The 26,793-nt window shown below is 27.0% G+C and overlaps 3 protein-coding genes across 8 annotated transcripts; 2 read left to right on the top strand and 1 right to left on the bottom strand.

The window, feature by feature from the left end:
* Window positions 1-63: 63 nt before the first annotated feature.
* On the bottom strand, window positions 64-26,252 carry LOC122535398. Of its 5 annotated transcripts, none has more exons than XM_043666893.1 (3): window positions 7,719-7,822; window positions 6,012-6,136; window positions 64-433 (listed from the first exon to the last, which is right to left on the bottom strand). In XM_043666893.1, exons 1-3 carry the CDS (start codon window positions 7,820-7,822, stop codon window positions 306-308), a joined length of 357 nt encoding a protein of 118 aa, XP_043522828.1. In that variant the 3' UTR covers window positions 64-305. The 5 variants fall into 5 exon arrangements, 2 of the variants coding, with proteins under 2 accessions (XP_043522828.1, XP_043522829.1); XM_043666894.1 differs by lacking the exon at window positions 64-433 and adding an exon at window positions 1,590-1,921; XR_006308166.1 differs by lacking the exons at window positions 6,012-6,136; window positions 7,719-7,822 and adding an exon at window positions 1,538-1,597.
* On the top strand, window positions 7,809-19,913 carry LOC122535396. Of its 2 annotated transcripts, XM_043666889.1 has the most exons (5): window positions 7,809-7,974; window positions 9,642-9,659; window positions 12,453-12,554; window positions 18,643-18,768; window positions 19,506-19,913. In XM_043666889.1, exons 1-5 carry the CDS (start codon window positions 7,809-7,811, stop codon window positions 19,604-19,606), a joined length of 513 nt encoding a protein of 170 aa, XP_043522824.1. In that variant the 3' UTR covers window positions 19,607-19,913. The 2 variants fall into 2 exon arrangements, with proteins under 2 accessions (XP_043522824.1, XP_043522825.1); XM_043666890.1 differs by lacking the exon at window positions 9,642-9,659.
* Window positions 21,809-26,535, top strand: LOC122535397. The gene is made up of 3 exons (XM_043666891.1): window positions 21,809-22,528; window positions 25,016-25,163; window positions 26,162-26,535. Exons 1-3 carry the CDS (start codon window positions 22,462-22,464, stop codon window positions 26,385-26,387), a joined length of 441 nt encoding a protein of 146 aa, XP_043522826.1. The 5' UTR covers window positions 21,809-22,461; the 3' UTR covers window positions 26,388-26,535.
* The last annotated feature ends 258 nt before the right edge of the window (window positions 26,536-26,793 follow it).

The raw sequence follows: 26,793 nt of genomic DNA, 5'->3' as shown, positions 1-26,793 counted from the left end.
AATTCAACACTAATAAAATATAAAATTCCTATCAGAGAAATAAAGTGCAAGGTACATGGAAAAATTTAGTTTGCATAATTTGTGAAAGAATTGTTCAAATCCCAAGAAATCATAAGTCTGTAATATCTCTAATGAAAAATTACGAATCAGTTATTTTCATTATTCTGGCAGTTCTACTGTTAATATCTTTTCTTGGAACATTCGTGCGAAAAATAGGAAAGCTCCACCTACGCTTTAATTTAAACCTTGTCAACGATACCTACTCGTTTCCCTGTAGCAAAAGGTCGTGCTATAAAATTACAACATTAATGCAGCTTTATAACCAACCTTGACTCCATGTCGTTCAATATTCTCGTTCTTATTCTTATAACACATTCAGTCGTCTTCTTTTTCAGAGTCTTCTTCAAAGTCTTCTTCAGAACAGGCTTGGACACTGTTTGAAATAATTGAAAGATGGTTATTCAAATAATACATTATCTTATTTAATTCGACGATATTTTGAAACAATTTTGTGCCAGTTTATTTGAATGAGCTATCATTATTTGCCATCGAGTAGAATAATTTTTTATTTTATTTCGTACTCTGCAAGCTTGGATGCAACATTTGAAAAATAATTATTTGAATAACAAATTATATTAATAAAAAATTATTTAAATTTTGTGTCAGTTTATTTGAATTGATCTTTCAAATGAATTTAGAAATATTTTAAATTCAACTCTAATTTTAATTAATGTTATTTAAAATTACATGTAACAAGTTTAATTTTTAAATAAAGCATTATGCTTATTTTATTCGAACAATTAACTCGAATAAAAGATTGTTTGGTTATTAATACTTGATAATATTAAATATGCACATATAATATTTGCAATATTTTACATTGTATTTATAACATATATGAATTTACTTTAAAACAACATCAAGTCAAATAAGATTGCTTGTTATTTAAATAATCATTTTCTAAATTTAAAAAATAATAAATTAATACACTACAATAATTAGAACAACCTTTAATACGTATTAGAATATTATATATGTAAATCAAAATACAATTTAAATTAAAATGAAATTTAAAATTAAATTAAAATATAAATGATAACAATTAAATTAATATAAATATTTTAATTTAAGTTGTAATATGAATCATTACAATTTAAATTAAAATCAAAATTTAAAATTAAATTTAAATTTAAATGATAATAATGAAAATAAATAGATTTAAAAGAAATTAATAGATTTTCTGTCCAAATAGTGTATATTTTAAACTGTTGCAAATCAGATCCATTTCAGTGTTAAAGATAATCTAAATGAATCTAGATCTTAAAAAAAAAGAGAGAAGAAAAACAGAAAATCAGAAATAATTTGGTTCCAGCTAATGAAAATATTTAATCCTTCATTTCAAACTTCATTTTTCGAATGAACATTTTGCTCGACCCTGCTATACTTCAGAAGAGTCCCCAGAAAACGAGCACTCGTCGTGACGTAATTCCTCAAGTAGATAAACCGTGTCCGCTTTCTGTCACTTCGCGTTCAATACCTTAATTAACTTTACGTTTCTTCAACGCTTTGCTAATATTCGCTGCCTGTGTTGTCGATGTTGCCCCCCAAATTGTTTCAGCAAAACAGAAGCGAAAAAAGGTGGAATAGTCGTGAAACGATGGAGGGCAATTAACAGGAAGACATTGCCGCGATGCCACCTTTGATTCGAAAAGCCAAGACATCCGTGTTTCGCGTACAGGGCCCTTAATTGGGCTTAATTAACGATTGTCCGTCTTTGTCATCGGGCCGTGACTCACAACGAACGTAACTTCTCGTTGCTCGTCTCGTTTTCTTTCTCTTTGCACTTCGTTCTTTTAGTTGGCTCTCCGCCGTTGTCATTTTCCTTGCGTTTGTCGAAATTGCGCGTCTCTTAACACTAAAACTATTGAGGACTAAAGCATAGAATTTTCATCAGAGATATTAAAGTGAAAAAAATAGAAATATAATAGAATACACGAACTTTTATTCATGTATTTTATAAAAAATCATTTAAACCTCTAATACACTATTAACTAATATTTTATTAAAAAAAATCATTTAAACCTCTAATACACTATTTTGTATCTGTAATGTATAAATAATATCTAAAGAAATTTTGAATTAGTCATTTTGACTTCCACCACTTCTAGTTCTAGTGTTAACAGGCTTCGACATTAGTGTTCACTATCAGTGCGAAACTGAAATCATTGTGCACTCTTTTTCTTCTTACAAATCTGATTTTTTTTCCCTAGTTTTTTTTTCTCTAAATTTTTCATTTCGTTTCAATCCAAAAAATGTCCCATCTAGAGATTAATTCTCAATGAGAAAAAATTTTGTTTCAAGTGTAATTAATTTTCTTTCTCTCCCTTTCACATATGATATGACAATAATTAGTTTTTTGTAGGTGGAGGGTTTCAGAGATTTTAAGATCACTCCCTTTTCTTTCTTTTAAGTAAAATCATATATATACAACTCGACATTCTCCATGAAATAGTATTAACCTACATATATATATATATATATCAAATATTTTGGTTTTAATTTAATAGAATCTCTTGCATGAGAAACAAGGATAATATGAGCACAAGAATTCCTGTCTTTCATCGTCTTTCAAGATTTTTAAGAAATATTTAAAATAATCAAATTAGAGAGGGCATTGAGTGTAACAATAGAATAGAATACATGTACAGCAATATATAGAATAAAATATACCAATGGAATATATAGAGAAATAGTAAAAGTATAATGAATACAACATTTAGTGTTATACTAGTTACACAACACTAGTTACACTACACATAAACAACACTAGTTGACTTACTTATGATATGTGTATATCAAAAAAGTATTCAAGTATTTAAAAATTCACAGTTCTAAATTTATAAAATTTCTGATGAAAAAATAAAAATTTTGATCACTCTCGCAGTGTTTCAATATCAACTACTGTAATTTGTAAGTACTAAAAAATCTACCTATGAATTTCATTCTTCTCATTACTTTTATTGTCCAAATATTTTATTATTAATTTATTAATGCGAATTTTTATGGAAATTTTGTTGAAAATGTAATGATACATAAAAACACAGAATACACATATAAAAATATATAAAATATTATTACTACACTATTACACTATCCAAATATAATTTTTAATATATTTAATTATCCATATTAAATTACAAATATACAAATATAATTCTTAATATATTTAGTAAGTAATTTTTAAAAAAAATTAGAGAAAATATAAATTTGCATAAATAACTACAGTCTAGTCTATTGCATGACTGATATAATGAATTATAATTACAATGGAAAGATACATGAATAAAATATTCAGTAAGTGAGACAAATGTTTGCCCGAGTTCCATCTTTTAATTGTATTTATAAAGATATAAATTCTGCATAAATTTCTGCAATCTATTTATCATACAATTGCTATTTCACGATAAATTGTTCTTATAATGTAGAATGTTCGACAAAGTAAAATTTCTTCATTCATCGAACAAATATTTGTGAATTTTTCGTGAAACTTTCAGATTTAAAAATCTGTTCAGCTCAATTCGCTATAACAATGTTGCATAAATAAACGTAGATATTTTGTTCGAATAATATGGATCGTTTCGTTTGTTTGAATCGTTTCGTTTATAGGTGTACTGGATTGCTTTATCACCATTCTGTTTGCATCAAAAATACGCAGATTCATTTTCTGGGAGAGTATTTGAATTATTTTTACAGAAGTTATTTTTCTATTTTAATATTCCTCTTATCTATTTATTAATTATTGATATATATTTTAATTTATTATTTTAATATATTATTTTAATTTATTTATCTCTCTTACCTATTTAACTATTCTTTATTTCTTAATTTAACGATTATTAAATTGCCTGATATTTATATTATAGTAATTATACTGATTTTAATATTTTTATGAACATGATAAGAAAAATTGAACATGAATAGAAATTCGTACTCTTTTAAAATGTCACAACAAATACTCTATTATATAAATATGTAAAATATAATTTAATGTACAAAGTATAAAATATCTAATATAAATTTTAATTCAATGTATAAATATCCAATATTTTATACAAATTTTTTTATAGAAATATATTTCAATATTCTGTATTTTATATGAAATATGTGCGTTGTAATTCGACCATGAATTTTTATTCATTTTCACATTTTTATGAACGTAACTAAAGAAATTGAAAACAAAAATTTGTTTCATTTTCTAAATATTATAGTAAATACTCTATTTTAAATATTTTAAATATTTTTGCATATTAATGTATTTTATGTATTTTTACATCTTACAACCTTTCACAAATACGTAGAAATTGTTCTAATTATATACACACTGACCTTAAATATCTTATAAATTCCTCTAAAATCTGAGATCTGCATCAGAATAATGTATAAAAAGAGATTTATTATTCGTACTATATTCACGAGTATGTAAAATGAAGCTGAAAAAATTATTCTACGTGTCAGGCCTATATAAAGGACCTGAGTTGACGAATATAAGAGGGATGAATCATTCTTGAAATGAAACGAATTGCGCGATCGATATTAAAACTACTCGTGTCCGAGTGAATCGTATTTTGTGTGCATTCATGACATTAAACCAGCAGCCTATCTTGAACAACAGATGTTATAAAGATATGGTGATACAATTACGTGACTTTAGTATGTTGTACGTGTTGGCTACGTTCACATAATTGTAATTTTACTCAATGACCAAGTGAAATATTATTATACTTTACTTACAATTTATAACATACATAGTTTACTACTTAACTCTCTTATTATTTTTTTTTTGACAGCTTTTTAATTTTTTTTACAATACAGATTTTAAATTTTGCTTCAAAAAAATAAACACGTATTATGATATTTTCAAGTTCAACAAGTTCCACAATATTTTGAAACAATGAATTTTATAATATATAATATGTTTAATAAGTATAGTATATAGTATAGTATAGTATATAATATGTTTAATAAGTATAGTAATTTAGTATTATTATTAGGTAATGGGAAGATTTTATTGTTAAATTTTTCTTATAACATTGATATACGTTTCATATTAATCAATATTAATCAACATTAAGAATCATAATATTCTAAAGCTATTAAATTTTATAATACATACATTTAAACTCTTTTATGACACTCATTTTAAATCTCAGTGCAAAGAATAAATACATTGAAAAAATAACTTTATCATACTGTGTTTAACATAGGTCCTATAACATTTTTGTAATGTGCAGTGTTGTATAATACAGAGTTATTAGTGCAAATTTATATTTTCATGACCATGACTGAAGAAATAGAACTTACACATAGATTGATTTTATCTATTAAAAATTGTAACAAATATCCTATATTGAATATTTTATATAGCTTTATTTATTGTACGTATATTGTATTGTATTTTATATATGTATTCAGTGTACATTTGCACTTTCAAATTCCACACAAATACATAAAAATTCATAATCTGGCTATGAGTTTTCTTCAATAATCTATTCCTTTATTGTAAAATTCTCAGTATTACTAAAAATTTCCTTTCATTAAAAATATATATATCATACTATATTATGGAAATAATAAAATTATAATACTATATATTTAAAATAAAAATTATAATTTTTAATTTTATTTTAAAATTATAATTCCATACTATAATGGAATAAAATTATATTACTAAACTACATAACTAAATAATTGTTACATTAGAAACTGATAAATTAATTAAATAGAGATAGCAATTGAAATAGAGATAGCAGTCGACTTGTTTCCTTAACAAAAGACAAATAACAACAAAGCTTAAACATACAAATTTCAAACAAAATTGTACACACCTATTATTTAGTAACGTGGCAAATAAAATTGCTCGACACAAACGGATTTTACGGTTGGAGGACTATTTAAAACGCACACCTTGATAAAACTCGTATTAGGTACAAAGGGTTCTTTTCAAAACTCACCTTGGATGATGATAATACGACAATCGTTATCGTTCATATGGCACTGTTCCACCGGTGTTCTTATCCCGTAATCTTGCACATACTTCCGGTTGCGACAACCATTATACTGTACGTATGGAACGAGTCTGGGTAATAAAGAAAAGACATAAAAATTGTGGACAATAGAGGTACAATTAAAAGTATAAAACCACGGAAGATTAAAAAGAGATGTTTTGCAAGTGGTAATTGGAAATAATTATATAATTGATTTGGAACTTTAACAACCTCCCCAAAGTATTGCTACACATTCGATAATTGAAATTTCAAGAAGCTTTCTGACGATCCACGATTAAATACAAAGTTCATAAATCACCTATTTTTCTATAAAATTAGGAAAAAACAGAATAATGAATTATTGAAGATTAATAGGATATTAATTTTAAATAAATAAGATTTATTAACATCCTCTGAATATCCAATTTTTGGATATATTAATTGTACATAAAGCAAATGAGATAATTTCATAAATTATTTGGTCTTTTATAAAATTATGAAACAACAAGAATTTGAAAGTAATTTATTAGCGTTAATTAATTGTTAAAATAAATATCAACATGATAGGCTCAATATCAAGGAATTCAATATAGTCTGAAATTAATCTTTTAATATCATCTGACGATTTTTAATAATAATAAAACTATAAATATTATATATATAATATTTATAGTTTAAGTATAATAATAGAACTATCAATATTGTGTATGTAATATTTATAGTTTAGATATAATAATAAAACTGTCAATATTGTATATATAATGTTTATAATTTAAATATAATAATAAAACTATAAATATTGTGGGAAAAATGTATTGCACTGTACAATGTGATATATGATTGACAGTTAATAATTCGTACAAGACTACACAATTAGAAATCTATCAAGTGGCCACTATGCAATGACTTTTCAACAACTCTCTCCAGCTCATTCTCACTCTCTCTGATTTCTCTCCTGTTTATCATTTCATGCATCCTCTTTTTATACCCTCGTATCTCTTATTTTTACCATTCTTATGATGAATATAATTTATAATGAAAGTAATCCTACTACTAAAATCACAAATTAATCAACGACCAAGTTCCAAACTACAATTACTATTATGTACTATACTGTATATTTTATAATTATGTTACATTATTATGACTTACTGTTAACCGAACAGGGAATAATAATTTTAGATAATAATACTAAAATTATACTAAAATAATACTAAAATAATACTAAAATTATAAAATAATAAAATTATAAAATTTAAACCACAAATTAATCAACGACCAAATTCCAATACTACAATTACTATTATATACTATACTGTATATTTTATAATTATGTTACATTATTATGACTCACTGTTAACTGAACGGGGAGTAATAATTTTAGATAATACTAAGATTATACAAAAATAATACTAAAATTATCTAATAATTCTAATAATTTACTAAAATTTCTAATAATTTCTAATAATTCTAATAATACTAAAATTTCTAATAATTTCTAATAATTCTAATAATACTAAAATTTCTAATAATTTCTAATAATTCTAATAATACTAAAATTTCTAATAATTTCTAATAATTCTAATAATACTAAAATTTCTAATAATTTCTAATAATTCTAATAATACTAAAATTTCTAATAATTTCTAATAATTCTAATAATACTAAAATTACTTCTCTTTTATTTCAATTTCAAGCATTGGATGAAAGTGGAATTCGTGGATCTCGATTACCAATCGAAGATGTCGAAGAAGAGGCGTTAGCATGAGCCACACCATCGCACTCAGAATACTGGCACTGATCTTGATCCTCGGTGATCTCGAATCGGTCACAGTGGTGAACCACCATCCGGACGAGGAATATTTCCTGGAGCACGAAGTCCTCTACGAGGAGGCGATCATGGAGGCGAAGAAGCTACAACTTTATCCCGGTAGAAAATTTATACATATCGTTCTTGATACCATTTTACATCTCTATCTATGAGGAAAAGCGCCGCGTGTCCTAATTTGCAATGAATTAACAATACACATATGTCGCACATTATATTAACACTAATTAACTACCCAAAGTGGTCGAAACGACGAATTTATAATTTTCCATAAAAATTTTATATGTTCATAACAGTGTGTTTTCAGAGACTTGAATAATTTTTAAGAATAATGATATAGAGGGTGTTTCATTGTCGGAATGTTCTGCAATTAAAAATAAAAAGAGAATTATATAAACGTAGAGCTATAAATTTATGAAAAAGTTATAACAAAAATACCAATTCAATTAATATTGATACCTATCGGTATTAATACTAACTACATACATAGCATTGCAACATATAATAATAAACATAATCTCTTTTATATTCTACTACTAATTACATATGTAGTATTGCAATGTGATAATAAACAATCATAATTAAACATTATCGACATTTCCATGCAGAATTAAACGAGGAACTAGTCATTTATAATTTTGATTTTTTTTTTTGTATAATAATTTTGTAGTTTGGCGAGATAAAAATGAAACATTCTGTATGAATAAAAACTCGTGTTCTTTAATATATAAATTTCTTTCTGTTCCTTTGTGTTGTAATTTCTCTGCTACAAATTTTATATTTTAATCGTCGATAGTTCCAGTATTGCTAATATGTTGTACATTAATTAACAGACGAATTTTTCTGCATTTTTTTTTAATTTTCATGAATATAATTAAAAAAACGAAATTTAAGTGGAAAGTTGTTTTTTCTATATATTATTATAAACTATATATTATAATAAATATTACTATAATTATTATATAATATCTATATATTATTATTATAAATTTATACCCTCCTTTGGATATTTTATTTTTGCATTTTTATGTATATTTTTACAAATGCATAAAAATCCGCAGTCTATTATTAAATAGTATGTCAATAATATATAACCAAACAGTAAGAAACATTGAATGCGTATCATTATTTCTAGCAATATCCTAACATTTCTAGCAATAATACAATAAATTTTACAGAAACTTAAGATATCTAAACTATTAATTTCAAAGCAAAAAAATACGTCATTTCACACTTAAAAATGTAGAGGTGACCTCGAAATCTGCTCGAGCTACTAAAAAATCATTATACCAAACCGTCCTCTCTAAACAATTTTTTTTTTTAACTAACAAAGTTTCTTTCATATCTTCAAAAACAACGTAAATATTTAAAGTTACGCGGTGTCTCTAAAAATGTGTGACATATGGTGTTTCCCCTCGCGATAAAATAAAAACAGGACACGAGGTTCCTCCACAGAAAAACGCAATCGAAAAGGTTGCAGCAGGGCAGCTAGAAAAATTTCGGTAATTCACACGTATATGTATGCTAAAAAACTCGATACTAAAAGCAAAAGCGTGCTCCACATCCCGTGCTCCTTGTCCGTCTTCATTCTAACGTCTGGTCTATAAAGCATCTTTACGGAGCAGCAAGATCTATTTATCTTTCCTCCGAGAATAACCTTCCCTTTGATCCGTTCAAACGGATACTTCAGCCGCGTCCATCCAGCCCGGCGAATTAACTTGACGAATCCACCGTTTTATTAATTGGCCTTTATCTCCACTACATTGCAGCCGGTATGGACAAAAAAGGTATACCCGATCAATATGTAACGCCGTTCTAATTTAGACTCGAGTAGTACGCTTGGCTGCATGCGACAATGTCGAAAAAGCTTCTTCCTTGACGCGATCGTTACCTGAAAATAATTGCCCGAGCGGCAGGAGCGATCTGCTGCTTTTCAAATGTAACCATCACAGTCGACAGGAAATCCAAGTAGCCAAGGTTGCGAGTCTTGTTTGACAATTTCAGCCTGTTCGACGATACACACCGAGTTTCCGCGAAATGTTGTATTTCTGATGATTCTCTGGAAGTTATCCTTGCACAAATAATAATAGATCGCCGGCGTCGTTCGCTTATAATTCATGTTTGGTTTCACTGATTTTCTTGTTACTTCATTTTACTTAAGATACCTTTATATCGTGGCCAAGCATTAATTTTGTTTCATTTTGTTTGTTTTATCATTCAAAAGCGGACACATACATACATGTTTGTAATTATATTATATCATATTCGAAAAGTCTTGAGATAGTTTTTAGTTTTGGTATCTGTCGAAAATAATTATACATACATGTATATAGAGATACAATTTTTCAATCGCGTGTCTATTTTGTAACACTTGTATTATGTATCAATAATTTAATGTAACAATTAAGTATTATTTAGTATAACAATTTAATACAGATTCTTTGTAATGTATTATTAATTCAAGTACTAATTAAATTTAATTAACTCAGCTATCAACTAAATATAAGCTATTAATTAAACTATTAACTAAATATAAATTATTAACTTAGGTATTAACTAAATACAAACTATTAACTAAGCTATTAACTAAATATAAACTATTTACTAAAGTATCCTCAGGCATTGCTTGTATTTTTGTATCTTCAAATTTTCAAATCTTCATTTGAATTCTATTTCTTTAATTGCGTCCACAAAAAGTATACCTAAATAGTGAATTTTTGTGCAAAAATTCGTACATTTACAGATCTGATTAAACAAGTGGTATATCTAGAAACTGGTTTATTATCAGAAATACAATATTTTGTATTTCGTATAATTTTGCATATCATATATTTATTTACCTCAGTTTCATGTATTTTGCAATTTTTTTAGATTTAAAATTTCTTATAAATAACGTAAGAATCTAGTGTCTAGCGACGTAACATCGGTATAGCGTTCAACATCTACGACACAATTTCAGAACAGTTGTATAAAACCTCGAGAGGCATCAATTAACGTGAATTATACTTGTACTCCCTCGATTCGATGCTGATTGTCGTCTGTTTTAATAACAGTTCTGCGAAACGTGTATAATGAAATGTAATTCACAATCGGCCGAACGAAAAATCTATTATTTTTTAGTTCAAGGAATGGTGTCCTTGCTCTGTAGCATGATGGAAGCAATAGAAGGAAATAGAAGTATATTCTTTTTTCTGAGATTCGTAGTAAAACGATTCAGTTCGCTTGATAGTATGCAGCTTTCAATTTTCGTTCAATAATTTTAAGATTAGTTTTTGAATGTATAAGGTGTTTCAGTCGAATCGAAGTTAACTAAATTGTATAAAAATGAAATGGTTCTAGAGAGCATATAATTTTTTTTGGAAGACACTTTGATTTCTCTTACCTTGGTGGACTTTCAATTTTAGTTGATTGAAGTTTATGTTTAATTTATGTCAAATTGATCATCTACAAGAATTTATCTGCGCCAAATTATGTGCTCGCTAAAACCATTCAACTTTTGTTTCTCATCATACATACTTTGACAAATATCCGTGTAGGTCGACTTAACCTCTTGCGCTGGAATGACGCACGTCGAGAATCTTTTTATCCCAAAATTGCAATATTTTCTCAGTTTTAGATATATCTAAGTATAACTACGGCAAAACAAATAATAAATTTATTACCTGTCAATAATTTCTATCCAGTGACATCATACCGACGAGTTCAAAAAGAAAGCGACGAATTACTGTACACGGTTCGGTCACTCGTTATGGTCCGCAATCAGCTGCCAGCGCAAGTGGTTAACCTCTTGCGCTGGAATGACGTGCCACGCACGTTGAGAATTTTTTGTCCTAAAATTTCAATATTTTTTCAGTTTTAAGTATATTTAAGTATAACTGAAACAAAGAAAATAATAAATTTACTTCTCAATAATTTCTATCCAGTAATATCGTACCGACGTGTTCAAAAAGAAAGCGACGAATTATTGTACACAATTTGGTCACTCGTTATGGTCCGCAATCAGCTGCCAGCATAAGTGGTTAACCTCTTGCGCTGGAATGACGTGCTACGCACGTCGAGAATTTTTGGTTCTAAAATTACAATATTTTCTCAGTTTTAAGTATATTTAAGTATAACTGAAACAAAGCAAATAATAAATTTATTTCTCAATAATTTTTATCCAGTGATATCGTACGAGTTCAAAAAGAAAGCGACAAATTACTGTATACGGTTTGGTCACTCGTTATGGTCCGCAATCAGTTGCCAGCGCAAATGGTTAAATGAGACAGCCTGTATATTAACACGTTCAACACGAGACGAATTTTATAATTCTGTTTCTGAAAATTTCTTTTGTTTAGTTGTTTAATTAATTGTTAATTTTTTTTGTTTAATTGTATTTCGAAATAGTCATTATTTAATCATTATTACTTAATGTTAAAATTATTGCATTAATGAGAAATAATTTAAAAAATAACAATGTATGTGTCGACCTCGAACGGAACGTGTTAAGATATTTTTAATTTAGAAATTGAATTTTTTATCTTCGCATAGAACAGAAGAAATACATATATATATATATATATATTTGATAAATTCCGCAGGTCCTATTCCAGGATGCAAGATTTGCACGAATACAGAAATGTCTTACTGCAAAGATGGAAGCGTGATAAACGATCATTGTTGTTGCGACGGCAGTTCCAATGGTAAGTAAAATTCTAACAATAATAAAAAATAAAATATTTGAAAGTTTGAAAAATCTTTTTCAACATGTTCATTATGTTAGAATGAAACTTGCAGCCTTTTCTCTCATCATTCTTAATTTAAAAAATGTTAACAATCAATGCTACTGTGACGTGATATAATTTTCAACGATCAGTGAAAATTTATTAATATTAAACTATAATTTTTAATATACATTAAATATAAAATTTAACGTTTAATACATATTTAAAGTATAAAATATATCTCTTATATAATTAGTTTGTAGCACGTTTTTTTCCATGACTTTCACACCCTATATAATTCAAACAAATATAATAGTATTTTATATTTCAAATTCAAGATTGTAATGTTTTTGAATATTGAAAACTTTTTGCCAGAGATAGTAATATACATTATGTTAATAAACTTCGGACCGAAAAATATTTTTAAACGTTATATCTCAAATTTCAAGACACGTCTGTGTTTTAAACCTCTATCTAAACATTTCTGCGATACATTACTAAGATATAAAACTTTCTACGTTTCATATTGCAATAGTGTTGTAATAAATCACCTTGATTTCTCACCTGTTTCTTTGTTTCGCTTTTCTTCTTAACATATAATACATGTACAATCTATTGCTCGCGTTTTAGGCTTGTCCTTCATCAATTTATGCAAATAGGTATAGAAATCGACTAAAAAAATGAAAAAAAGAAATTACAATCGCGTGCAGACAATTCGTGCGTGAAGAATTGACCGTGCAAATGCTGGTGGTTTGATTGTGCAACTCTTCACGGAAATTTCGAACCACGATAATAGATGCTGAAATCATCGTAATGCTTCCAATTCATATAACACAGAATAATTCTGGCGTTTTTATTATTACATGATACATGATTAAACGGAATAATTATTATTATGGATTACATAATATATTTAAACATAAATATATTATAGATAATTATATAATAGATTATATAATTATTATAGATTATAATTGTAAAATATATTTAAACATAAATATATTATAGATTATATAATATATTTATGTTGATGTCATTATATATATAATAGATATAATATTACTGTTTAAATTTAAATAATAGAATATAATATATAATTTTATTTGAATTTTATTATTAAATATTTTGAAATAAGTAATTATGAATCTATTTAGACAAGAAATAATTCTTCTCTTTAGGCAATGAGAGAAATAATACTTCCTAACAGAATACTAACTTTTCTAATTTCGATTAGGAAATATAGTGAACAAAATGAAATCAAAATCATTGATGAAATTTAAATAATAAAATTAATATTATTTAAACAAATTATCTTAAAGTAGAGTATTTAGATAATATGGATGTTATTAACAATAGTTAATAGAATGTTAATAACAATAGTCTGAATGACTATTTGAATAATATATCATTTTATTTGATCCTTATAGTTAGATATTTTGAAATAATTACATGTGCAAATATATATATAACTATTTGATAAAATGGTTTTTCTCTGAATTGTTTTATGGTTTAGTTAACAAAGGATATAATCGTTTATTTTTATATTTGATCGAATAAAATGTTCTCACGTACACTAGCTGATTCATTTATTCAAGGATAATTGAAACGAGAACAGTTCTGAAAGCAAATGTTGTTACCATATATGATTTAAATATTAGTTTATATTATATTAATATTATAGTAAATTTCAAAATATTAGTTTATATTTCAAATTAATATTACAGTATTCAAAATATTAATTTATATTATATTAATATTATAGTAAATTTTCTATTACGATATTATATTACATTTATTACGTTAAAAATTTATTATTATTTATTATTATTGACATTATAATATAACATAAATTTTATATCATAACATCATAATATTATTTTAAAAAAACAGTACTATGTTTTAATCTTTTGTTTTTTCCCACATAATTATATCTTTACGAGAAAAACGCTAATCAGTAAATCTTTGAACACCTTCTGCATAAATTATATTATTTTCTTATAATTTTACACAAACGATTATATTACAGCGATATTCATTATTACCATTAAAAGTGGCACAAATCTAATGAGAAAAATCAAAGACTCAAACATGAGTCATTCAATGCAGACGTGTTAAAATAACACGAGTGTCATGAATAAAATAATTACATATTTTAAAAATTGAGAACTCCAGTAACGAATTCAGCGCCAGTTTACAGATCAATTTAGGCCAAATTGATGCAGAAATCTGCCAACAAAATAACAAGCAAGTTAATTAAACACGGTATGAATCCTATACTCCTGTGATCTTTATTTTATAAAAACTTGCGATCTCTTACAGAACACATCTTACATTGCACAATTGCTTCACGTACTCGTGAAAAATAGTAAAATAAAAGCAAGGAACGAAGCTCCTTTCTCTTTTTTAAATAAAAAAAAACTCTTCAAACCGAATTCACTCGATTTCAGATCATTGAGAATTCGGTATTCAATTTGGCCCAATTGAATCTATTGAAAATGACACGCGAAACACCTTCGAAACCAGCTGAGCGGAAGGACAATCACCTGTTCAGGAAATCATCGTTCGTTGTCGAACGATCTATCCTTGTCGGGCACACGCGTTCAAACGTCCACAGAACGATTACACACACCAGGTGATTCACGCGAAACGATCGGCACAGCCGTTAACAGGGACACTTAGGTATTCCGCACGTTCCTCGTACGAACTCTGTACGCGGCTATCGGTCGTTCAACTCTAACTCCATTCGCTCGAATTTCTAATTAGCATAGTTCCTCTGTTGACCTTGCTTTATACGCTACTAACTGTATTATAAGTATTTGAACGCTTGTTAATTGTTGCAACGTAAAGTACGACCAACCACTTGCCCTGGCAACTGATTGCGGACCATAACGAGTGACCGTATACAATAATTCGTCGCTTTCCTTTTGAATTCGTCGGTGATATCACTGGATAAGAATCATTGAGAAGTAATGAATTTTATTATTTGTTTTGCCTGAGTTATATTTCAATATACATGAAACTGAGAAAATGTTGCAATTTTGGGACAAAAAATTCTCGACGTGCCGATAGATAGAACGAATCTACCAAAAATAGTTGAAACGATAAATTTGCAATTTTTGTTAGAAATTTTATAGACGTAAGACGACTGGTATTATGTAAGTGTCTCTTTGTAAAAACCGTAAACAGTTTCATTCGTCAGTTTGACCGTAACGTTCGCTATCGTTAATTCTGCACGAATGGCAACGACGATGGCAGTAATAAAATTGCGTCGCTGCACGCATCGAGTGCACGAATCGAATACGTGAGTCGGTTTCGATCAGTGTTATGAATCGCACGTCCCTCTTTGCCTGTTTCTAATCAACCGATTCGATTACGCAGAAGTGACAATACAGGAAATAACATTACGCTAAAAAAAAGTAAGAAAATACGCACAGTGACACTTAAATGTTGAAACTGTTGAAAGTAAAAAGAAATCGTACGACAATGAACTTGGATCGATTTTAAAATTTGAAACTTCTACTTTCAAAATACAGGGTGTCCATAAAGTCTCTTTACAATTTCAAAAATTTATTACAAAGGAAAATGAAAAGACAGATACGTGGAAATTATTACAAAATGAGACGTATATATTTAAGTTTTTTTTTTTATCTCATTTAATAATAATACTTCTACATAGGCACCATTAGTTGCACGAAGCATATCAAGACGTTACTCGATTTCTTACACGATCGATGTTTTCCTCAGATGTTCTTGATGGTCTCTCCCTTTATCGAACACTATCTCTATCTCCATAAATTTCTTGTGCCATGCACGAATTGACGGACGTGACGGTGGATCTCTTCCATACTTAGTTCTGAAGTTTCGCTGACAATGAATCTGCAGATCCGATTTGGTTTCAATAAACCGTGATACACACTGTGCCTTCTCTTGAGGAGCCATTTCGTAAGGGATTTAACAGTATCTTATTCATCAACAGGGTACCTGAAATGCAATGTGATGAAAACCTCGATAATCACTGAGTACATAGAACAAATTTGATGAAGATATCTCATCAATTGCCTTTGTAATAAATTTTTGAAATTGTGAAAAGACTTTATGGACACCCACATGGGGTTATGGGACATCACTAATCTAAAGCAGAAGATCATTGATGCCATTGCCACCATTGATGAGGATATGCTACAGCGAACATGGCAAGAAATTGAGTACCGTCTTGATGTGCTTCGTTCAACTAATGGTGCCCATATAGAGGTGTATTAATGAGGCAGAAAAACTTGAATATATACGTCACATTTTGTAATAATTTTCGTCTTTTCATTTGCCTTTGTAATAAATCTTCGAAATTGCAAAGAGACTTTATGGGCACCCTGTATTTTATTTTAAAATGTTTTCACATCACGTAGCAGGTATAAGAAACGTGTGAAGATACTTTTCTTTTCGAAAAAAAAATTGAAGAATTTTTAAAACATGACTGAATCTACGATGGATTTGAAGATTGAAGCTTTCCTTTTACAACAACCCTCAAAAACTTGCTGTACGACTTTTCTTCGCCGTTTTATTCAATTTTTTAGTATCAGGCATTGATAATGAAAATTCAGAAAATAACTGAAGTTGGAATGTACATCATTAACTGCGATTAAAGATTATTGGAAGAATTTAATTGTTGATCGTTGATTAATTTTTTGCCGAAAGTAAAGAGTAATTATGTAGAGAAGTAAACTTGATTTTTTCCAAAAAGATGACGTCTCCTTTACTTTTGTACAGAATTCTCAAGCAATATAATATAATATAATATAATATAATATAATATAATATAATATAATGTAATATAATACAATGTAATATAATACAATATAATATAATACAATATAATATAATGTAATATAATATAATATAATATAATGTAATATAATATAATATAATGTAATATAATATAATACAATGTAATATAATACAATATAATACAATATAATATAATATAATATAACAATGTAAAACCTGTTAGTCCAAAATGTTTTGATCAATAATCAATCGTTTCGTTGATTGGTGTGTTAGTAATCTAGATTCTGATGTGTTTAAAGTTATTTCAGAGAGAGAGATAGAGAGAATAGTCTTCTGAAGATGAGAATTTCTAACAGTAAATTGAATCTATCGTTGTCAATTAGATATGAAATTGATACAGAACCGGAAGCCTTCAATATCTTGTTACATGAATTGGTCGTTGACATAAATTGAAAACTGGTTGGTTATCATGCTCGATACCTCTAGCCAGCTATTGCGAATCCAAAAAATAAATAGAAACTAGAGTTTTTACTAAGCTTCGATTACACTTTAATGCTTTATTATATTTTCAATAATACTACTATTGGCTAAAAGTTTTCGATTAATTATTCCAACACTTAAACCAAAAGTTAAATTGCATTTTACATTTACAATTACGTTTAAAAATTATGTCTAAATTATTATTAATTATATATTATTCATAATAATATAATTACATGCAATAACAATTTAAATTTGTTTCCACTATGCTAAACTGTATTGTAATAAATACCTTAAATTTTATATATTTATATATTTCATATATTTTATATATTTTCACAATTTAGATAAATTCTATAGATTTTCATAGGTATAGGTGTAGAAGACATAGAAAGTATCCTACGACGACTTCATAACAAACGAATGCCACCACCATGATTATTACCTCTTCGATCACAGTTTCAATCTGTTATATTTAAATTTTATACATTACATGCACGCGTAAATTTATAAAAAATTATAAAGATATCTCTACAGTTTTCTTATAACTTATTCATTCGTTGTAAGTGTTTTGAGATGAAGAGAACAGTTTTATGATTTAAAAAAAATGACATACGAATATGCATAAAAATTTATAATTCTCTGCTTCTGAGAGACATTTCTAAAATTTTATTTGAAACGCTGTTTGGAATAACAAATTAATAAATTTACAAGACACCCGATATATAATCTTTTTAAATTGATCATAAGGTTTCTCTCATTCATTGAAACTTTGTTCCTTACACTCATCTGGCCATTGTTTCAGAGGTATTCCCCTTCGTGAAGCACACTTGTCGCGTGGGGCCAGAAGAATGCAAAGTACAGGCTGGAGACTGTGCTGAATATGCGAGGCTACGGGAATGTTGTTGCCATTCCTACTTAGCTTCTGTATGTAAGTATTATTTTTCCCGGTTATGGCAAAACGCATTCTCATGATAGACATCGTTGCATAAGCTCGAATAATCTATCTTTTCTACCAGATGCTAAAGATAAAATTAATTCTGTAATTAATCAAGGTACAAACGTGAGAGAAGTAGGATCATCTTTCTCATAAGCTAAGTTAGTCTGGAATTTGGAAAAATTATTGATTATTAGATTACGGATTTTTGTACTTCTACATATAATACAATATATATAATATAAATATGTAATGTAATAATATAGTATGCAGCAATATAAAATATTATAATTTATTTGTATGTATTGTACTCGTAAATATATGTAAACATGTTTATGATATTTGATAAGTAAAGTAATTGTTCATCAATTACATTAATGAAAGTATGAATTTGCTTGAATATCAATTGTTTATTAATTACATTACAAAATATACATATTCGTGATTAATATAATTATGTGATTCGTGAGATATATATAAATAAACTATATTAATGAGAAAAAGAAAATTATATAATATATTTATATTATTTTATATAATTTGTTTTAAAATATATATATATATATATATATATATATATATATATATATATATATATATATATATATTTCTGTTACTTTTTATATATTTAATTTTTTAATTTTTTATTATTAATAACGATATTAATTAGATAATGTTAAATTTATCTACTCTTATATTATCATCATTACATATATTTTTTTCTTTTTCAGGGAAATATTTAGCGAACGATGCGGCATCACCAACGAATACATACTTCATAAAGTTCCTGGCGATATTAACGGTGCTCAGGTTGCTCTTACAGCGGACCTAATTAATAGTACACATTTAATACCAAATATTTTGTATAGGACGTGTTATTTTAATAAATTATTTTTCCACCGGCGAACAACTGAAAGGCCAACGAATATTTCTATATTCATGCGACAACGAAGTGAAATAATTTCGAATAATTTGATAGACAATTTTGGCGACTTCGTTTGTACATACATATATATATATATATATATATATATATACGAAAAAAATGTAATTGTACAAAAAAATAACGAATATTGTTCGATGGTCATATTTGTATTTTAATTGACGAAATGCAACAAATGATGTATTATAGAAACGTATATACTGGGAAACTTATTTTAATCTCATCCTTTTCTGCGGAAATGATGCAATCTCACTTAAACGATGGTTACTTAATTATAAACATCGAAGCAAAACGATTACGTACACGAATCGAGACACGTACAAATTTACTCAATTCAATAATTGCAACATTGTTATTTCTCAGGAGTGAAACAAAGAATTTGCCATATAAAGAGCTCATTGGAGAAAATGAGAAATAAATAGTATTGTGAATTTTTAGTATAGAATAACAGAAAGAAATAACAGAAAGTGTTCGAGAGATTATTGCTTTATACAGGATATTTTATATTTTATTTTTACAATTACATTTTATATTTTACTTTTCGACTAAACGTTGTATGTTGAAATTTGAAACAGAAATTTCTGAAATTAAGAATTATAGATAGCATTATATCTTAAATATAGAAAAGTAATATAAGTTTGATATAATTTGCTCATTTGCTTGGGAATTTCATTCAACTATTATTATGTTAATGTATTGTTTCTTCTGCAATACAGTATGTTTTGCATTAAAGAAATAAAATTTATGTTTCTGCTACTAACTATATGCAATGACAATTTTGATATACAGTGTCATATACAAAAGAAAGTTCAAAAAGTAAAACCACATAGTTTTACAAAATGAGAGAAATGAATGTATATTAAATGTATAATAATATGAAAAGTGAATGTATATTAAATGTATAAATGTATAAATAATGTATAATATTGTATATCTTAGAACAGACGAATGTTTAATAGGAAAAAATCTTTAATATAAATTTTATTTACAGACATATAAAATTTTTTATATTTTAAACTTTCTTTTGATCTTTCACTGTATTAAAGAATTATTCAATTAACTCAATAACATTATTACATAAAGTAATATACTCTCTTGAACGTAATAGTCATTGAAATCACGAAAAATAAAAAATAGAAATAAAAAAAACATGAGACAATATATAGACCTGTCAGACAAGATGACAGAAATGAATGCAATATCTTTCTGCGTGAAAATTAAATCGTTTTATATAATTTATATAGAAAGAACTAATACCTACTTATTCAAAAATCTAATCTTTGCCAACAAAATTCGTTATTGAATTTCACATTACAGTCACTATCAAAATTTAGCATAAGCTAACACCAATCGATTTTCCACGTATGTTTTTTTTGGAAATAATAAATATTGATAATATTCTCATAATAAGTCTTCAGTAGAACTTTTGTGGAAAATATTTGGTATATATAAAGTATGGCCACTATAAAGTATAGACTAAGAAAGCTACATAAACATTAAAAACTCTAATATATGTTTATATAATTCATTATATTAATTTATTGAATTTTCTTGTGCCTCTAAAATTACGAAGTGAAGTCAATGGGATTTTATTGTATATCTTAAAATAAAACAAAAATTAAGAATAACAAAGGAAATTAAAGAATCAAAATATAGGTTTAAAAAGAATGTTTGTTTCTTTTAGTAGAGATATTTAGTAAAAAGTTAGTCCGATACAGATCTATTCGACAAATGCTCGAATAGATCTGTATCTTGATATTTTCGAGAACGAAGCCTCCAACGCAATTTTTAATTTTAGTTTTATTTTCAACCATTATTTCGAGAATCTCTTTGATTTCATTTGCACCACAAATTTAGAGGTAGTATAAAACTTACACTTTCTGTACAAAATTAGAAATTAATTGATTAATCCAAAATAGTTAATAATAATTATTAGTTATTAATAATTAACATTAATCAATATCATTACATTATTATTAATTGTATTATTAACAAATTGATTATTCATTATTGTGATTATTTATTTTATAATTTTTGATATTAATAATTATAATGGTAGTTAATTTAGTTTTAATATTAATAATTGTCAATAACAATTAATTAAATTAATTCATTTTCAAGAGAAGTAACGTGCTCACATTTTTTTTGTTACAAGTAACAGTCCACGCAAGTTTCAACAGTACACAAGATCGACAAATTTCGCAATAAATGACACACTCGTAATTAGCAAACTCACTACGTTAGAGTGATGTTCAGTTTTGGGCAGTTGATAATATAATTGCGAAATTAAACCGGATCCGTATACAATACGGACTTTCTACCAAATTCATCTCACTCTGTCCCTGACCGTTTTTATTCCCTCCCAAAATCTGCTCAGTCTCAGAGAAGACGATCGAAATGTCATAATCAATGATCAATAAAAAAAAAAAAAAAATAACACACTCTTGATTGAAACATTCTTCAGCGAAATGATCAAAGATAGGTCAGAGTTCTCGCTGTCGATGGAAATTTCTCATGGCGAGCGATCCCGCTTTCTTATTTTTCGGATCAGCTTAGAAAGAGAGGAAGATCTGGATCTGTTACGAGTAACGGGTACTGGCCGACCATTTAAGTGATCCTCCCGTAAGTAAGCGGAGCTACGTGTGTGTAAATAAACGTTTGCGTGGATTTTGAGAAGAAATCGAAGTAAAAAAAGTTGTTCCTTCGTGATAAAACTGTGCTAACGAGCGTTTCAACTGTAAAGTATGTACATCCTCACGCTGATAATCGCTGGTATTTTAATGCTACAATCGTACGTTGCCACTGAATCAAGTAAGTATGACATGAAATGACGTGAAAAAATTTTGTTCAAGTTGAATGTACACTCCTTTTTAAAATTTTAAATTATTTTTTACATTCATAGCAAACGACCTGCAAATGATATGCAATGTTCGATTCGTCTTATTGATTACATTATTAATTTGTGTGTGATTGTGGAAATTTGTTAAAATTCATTTGCAGATACATAAACGATTTATTATATATATTGTTTTTCCTAGTACAAAATCATTACTATTTAAGTTATTTTTTTTTAAGTATTTATAGTTCAAAAGTAGATAAAATGAAGACGTTAATTAACGCTAAAAGATAGTTATTATGTATATTGTAACAAATCACTATCGTTATTATATTTTTGCTTATTTTCTCTTATTAATCATTAATAAACTAACATACATGTTCTTTTATCAAGCTTCATATATTATTATTACTCAATACTCTTCTCTAACAATGGCTGATCGCTTTTAAAATCAAATTGCCCAAAGAAAATATGTCATTATCCATAACACGTATAATGATCACATATTAATCAAATAGTCACTCTAAGCAACTTTCAGTTACAGATGTTTTAGAACTATTGAAGATTTTTAATTTAAATTTGAATTATTAGTTAATGATTAATTAATATTGATAATATTTAATCACTATATTAATAACATTAATTAATATGAATTGAAATTTAAATAATCAATTTTAAACTTTGTAAGTGGATACGTAAAAGTCGTATGAAGATCAACTTTGTTTTCTTTTACACAGAATTATATACAGATACATCAATTGACATTCTCTAAAAATAAAATATTAATCCATGTATATTGAAAAATTATAAATTTAGGAGATAATCTTCTGTAACACATATGAGAAGGGATAAAAGCATTGGTTAATCAGAATCTCCTCAAAACAGAATTTGTTGGCACCATTGTAGTTAATCTATTTTCTATCCCTCTGGAGAACCAAGATTTTTCCACAAGTTCTATTTAAAAAAAACAATATACATCCATCGGTGATTGTTGATAGTTGTACCTATTCTATTTCTGTGAAAATGAAATTAAGAATAATAAATAAAATAAATAAAACGTGAAATTGATCGGTTCTGAGAGGTGAAATGAGGCCAAATTACACTACAATAAAACCAATTTGGGCATATGGTGAGCGAATCTAGGACATAAAATAGAAACTAGATTAAAAAACATTCGGTCCGTCATTTTAAGATCTATTCTAAATGTGGTTTATAAGAAACGATGATATACAAAAGTAGGGAAAAAAATTCCTACAGAAGTTACGCAAAAGTACACCAGTGCAAAATAAATAAACGTAGAAGCAAGAGTGCTGGAAACCACTGTTTAGGCCTTCCTAGAAGACTTAAAAAGAAAACGCTCATCCACTTATATTCAGCCAATAACACATTATTTAGTACACACCAATTATCACGTAAATAGATTACTCTCATTCTAACTAAAAATGTCGATAAATATATTGAATTCCCCCATATTCTGTTTCTGCCAAAAATAAATTTAATTTTAATCCGAAGCTGAAAATCATTTTAATACTCTTGAGTCAAAACAAATAATTTTACGAAACTTTCATTACAAAATCCTACATATTGTACATACATGAAAACTAAATTGTAATAAAAAAGCATGTAAGAACTCACTAATTGTAAAAACACAAATAGCTTTTATTTTATAAAATATTTTTCCTTCTTTCTTTCATACACAGGGTAGTCCATTTAAGTGAGGTCATCTAAATAATTTTTCGAATTGTGATGATGTAAAATATATTTTTTTCCCTAACGTGAATAGTATCCAAAAGGCTAATAACTGATAAGAATTTTTTTTTCCAAGGATTTTTCAATTATAAGGCTATAATCATCTATCAAGTATATCATTTTTAATTAACAGAGTTGTTAAAAAATTCAATCGTTGTTCGAACATAGTTGTTCTATATTTATGTCATTTATCATTAATAATTTAAAGATGCTGCTCTCTGCTTGTAAATATTCGAAACCATAAAAATTTATGTTTTACATTGCTTAATTTTGGAATTCTTTTATTTGATTTAATTTTACTCCTGATTTCTATCAGAAATTATATAAAATGCAAAATAAAATTAAATAACTTAAATTTTTATAATAATATAGATTACTATAACCATCTGCGACTTCATGAACCACCACTTAAGAATTAAAAATGTATTGATTCAAGAAACATTGTTTTAGACTAAGAATTTTATATATACCATGTATACGTTTGATAATTATTTATTAATTTTTTGTTCTTTGTACCTTCCCTGTGAGCGTTAAGATAAATTGTTATTTTTTATCTTTATTTTAAATAAAGTTTATCCAACCCTAAAGTAAACAATGTTCAAACAATTAGATTACAATTTTCAATAAAAATATTAAACAATTAGCATTTAGTGATTAATAAATTATTGAAATAATTGTAATTTGTTGTAACAACTGCAATTCGTATGAACAAGATGAGCAGAGCGACATAGCGGATAATCAAAAGACAGGGGCCAAGCTAGCATTACCAACCATTCCATCGTCACAAATGGAAACGTATCAAGATCGCATCAAATATTACAATTTTCAAATCGATGGTACTTATAGACCGTTTCAAAACAGGTAAATGTTACATATATGTTATATAACTGACAATATTACAATACAATATGTTATATATGACAATATTTTTCTCTAGGAAAAAAAAAAATATAATATTCAACAATTGAATTCTTAAAAATCTATATTGGACATTACTTGAAATTAGAGAACTAAATTATTTCACATATACTTTACACGCGGATCTAGTCATGAAAAACATTTCTCAGTGATTTTAGAGATGCTTGAATTTTTATAACTTTCAAAGACAAAAGTGTCTTTAGTTTTTCGTTCACAGCATAATGTAATGTTCAAAAGTCTTTACTTATAACGTTACCGTAATAATTTGTAACATTGGTAATAATTTTTAGCAGTATAAAATTATTATAATAAAAGAAATACTGTACACTTGTGGAATATTGATAAATTCCCTGGTGAAAAAGGAAAATCACAGTATAATTGTTTCACAGATTTATGAAAATATTTTCTCTAAATATTCCGTATAAATTATTATCAATTTATAGTATAAAAACAAATAATTTAAAATAACTAATTGTAGGTTTTAAAACGCATCTTGTATAATTTGTCTTGCAAAATGTAAATATTATTTATAATATAATATTTATAAATATTTTCTAGAAATATTGTTACATTAATATATCTACGTATGTATTAATATTATTCTACGTATTAAAAGTTTTTCATTATACTGTTTGTTTTTTGTAATATATTCCTTAACTATTGATTATTAATTATTAATTGTTTATTAGCATTGACTGTAATGTTATTTCAATTACTAACTAATAATTATAGCATCAGTAATTAATTATAATTATAGTATTAATAATTATAAGTATATAATATATACTTATATTTAATATTATATATACTTATAATTATAATTATAAGTATTGACGATATAAATTTTCATTTGTAACTTTATTATAACTTAATAACTTAATATAACTTTTCCATGCTTACGATTTTATCTTCTGCTGCTAAGAATTATCTTTATGTTTCAGAAAATGCCCGTTATGCGATACTTCTGTCTTCCCCTATTGCGGAGAAAAATTACTACACGACGCGTGTTGCTGCACTGATCCATACACTCACGACTTGCCCTATCAATGTAAATTAGCGGATTGTCGATTTTTGCACGCGAACAGCTGCAGAGAACATCGATTGATCGCGACCTGCTGCTGCAGTGACGATTACCGATCTTTATTGAAGAGTTTCTCGAATGTTTAACAGACGTTGTCTGCCAAGCAGATTTCTCATACTCTGTCTATTTATTCCATTATTGTATATTATAACATGATAAAAAAAGAAAAAACAATATTGTTAACTGTGAAAATATATTAATTCATTCATCGTTATAATTATAATTAAAAATTCATTGTGATGTTTTTAACGGAAAGAAAAGGAACTCTGCATTAATTATTACTTTCCTACACGAAAAGAGGTTAGTTATTGCGTGGCGTAACTAACTCAATAGGTTAAACACTACGAGATACATTATTATAAAGTATTTCACAATTTTACAATATAACGTTAACGATATTTAAAATTTTAGAAATTTCACGGTTCAGATTCAAACACTTTAGTTAACCTCGATAGTCACCAGTGACTTCTATGGCGCCACCACTGCGACAGA

This window comes from Frieseomelitta varia, unplaced genomic scaffold (genome assembly GCF_011392965.1).
Source record: "Frieseomelitta varia isolate USP_RPSP 00005682 unplaced genomic scaffold, Fvar_1.2 scaffold_715, whole genome shotgun sequence".
Classification (NCBI taxonomy): Eukaryota; Metazoa; Arthropoda; class Insecta; order Hymenoptera; family Apidae; genus Frieseomelitta; species Frieseomelitta varia.
Note: the sequence above shows the minus strand (reverse complement) of the source record. Positions and strands in the feature narration are given on the sequence as shown.

Excerpts from the sequence above, each read along its gene's own strand:
- LOC122535396 (XM_043666889.1), top strand. The coding sequence starts at position 7,809 with ATGAGCCACACCATCGCACTCAGAATACTGGCACTGATCTTGATCCTC. Across the intron at positions 12,555-18,642 it reads TTGCGACGGCAGTTCCAATG|AGGTATTCCCCTTCGTGAAG; the intron begins GTAAGTAAAATT and ends CCATTGTTTCAG. Across the intron at positions 18,769-19,505 it reads TTCCTACTTAGCTTCTGTAT|GGAAATATTTAGCGAACGAT; the intron begins GTAAGTATTATT and ends TTTCTTTTTCAG.
- LOC122535398 (XM_043666893.1), bottom strand. The coding sequence starts at position 7,822 with ATGGTGTGGCTCATGCTAACGCCTCTTCTTCGACATCTTCGATTGGTA. Across the intron at positions 6,137-7,718 it reads GAAATTGAAATAAAAGAGAA|ACTCGTTCCATACGTACAGT; the intron begins GTAATTTTAGTA and ends TTTATTACCCAG. Across the intron at positions 434-6,011 it reads TCGTATTATCATCATCCAAG|TGTCCAAGCCTGTTCTGAAG; the intron begins GTGAGTTTTGAA and ends TATTTCAAACAG.
- LOC122535397 (XM_043666891.1), top strand. The coding sequence starts at position 22,462 with ATGTACATCCTCACGCTGATAATCGCTGGTATTTTAATGCTACAATCG. Across the intron at positions 22,529-25,015 it reads GTACGTTGCCACTGAATCAA|ATGAGCAGAGCGACATAGCG; the intron begins GTAAGTATGACA and ends CGTATGAACAAG. Across the intron at positions 25,164-26,161 it reads TATAGACCGTTTCAAAACAG|AAAATGCCCGTTATGCGATA; the intron begins GTAAATGTTACA and ends TTTATGTTTCAG.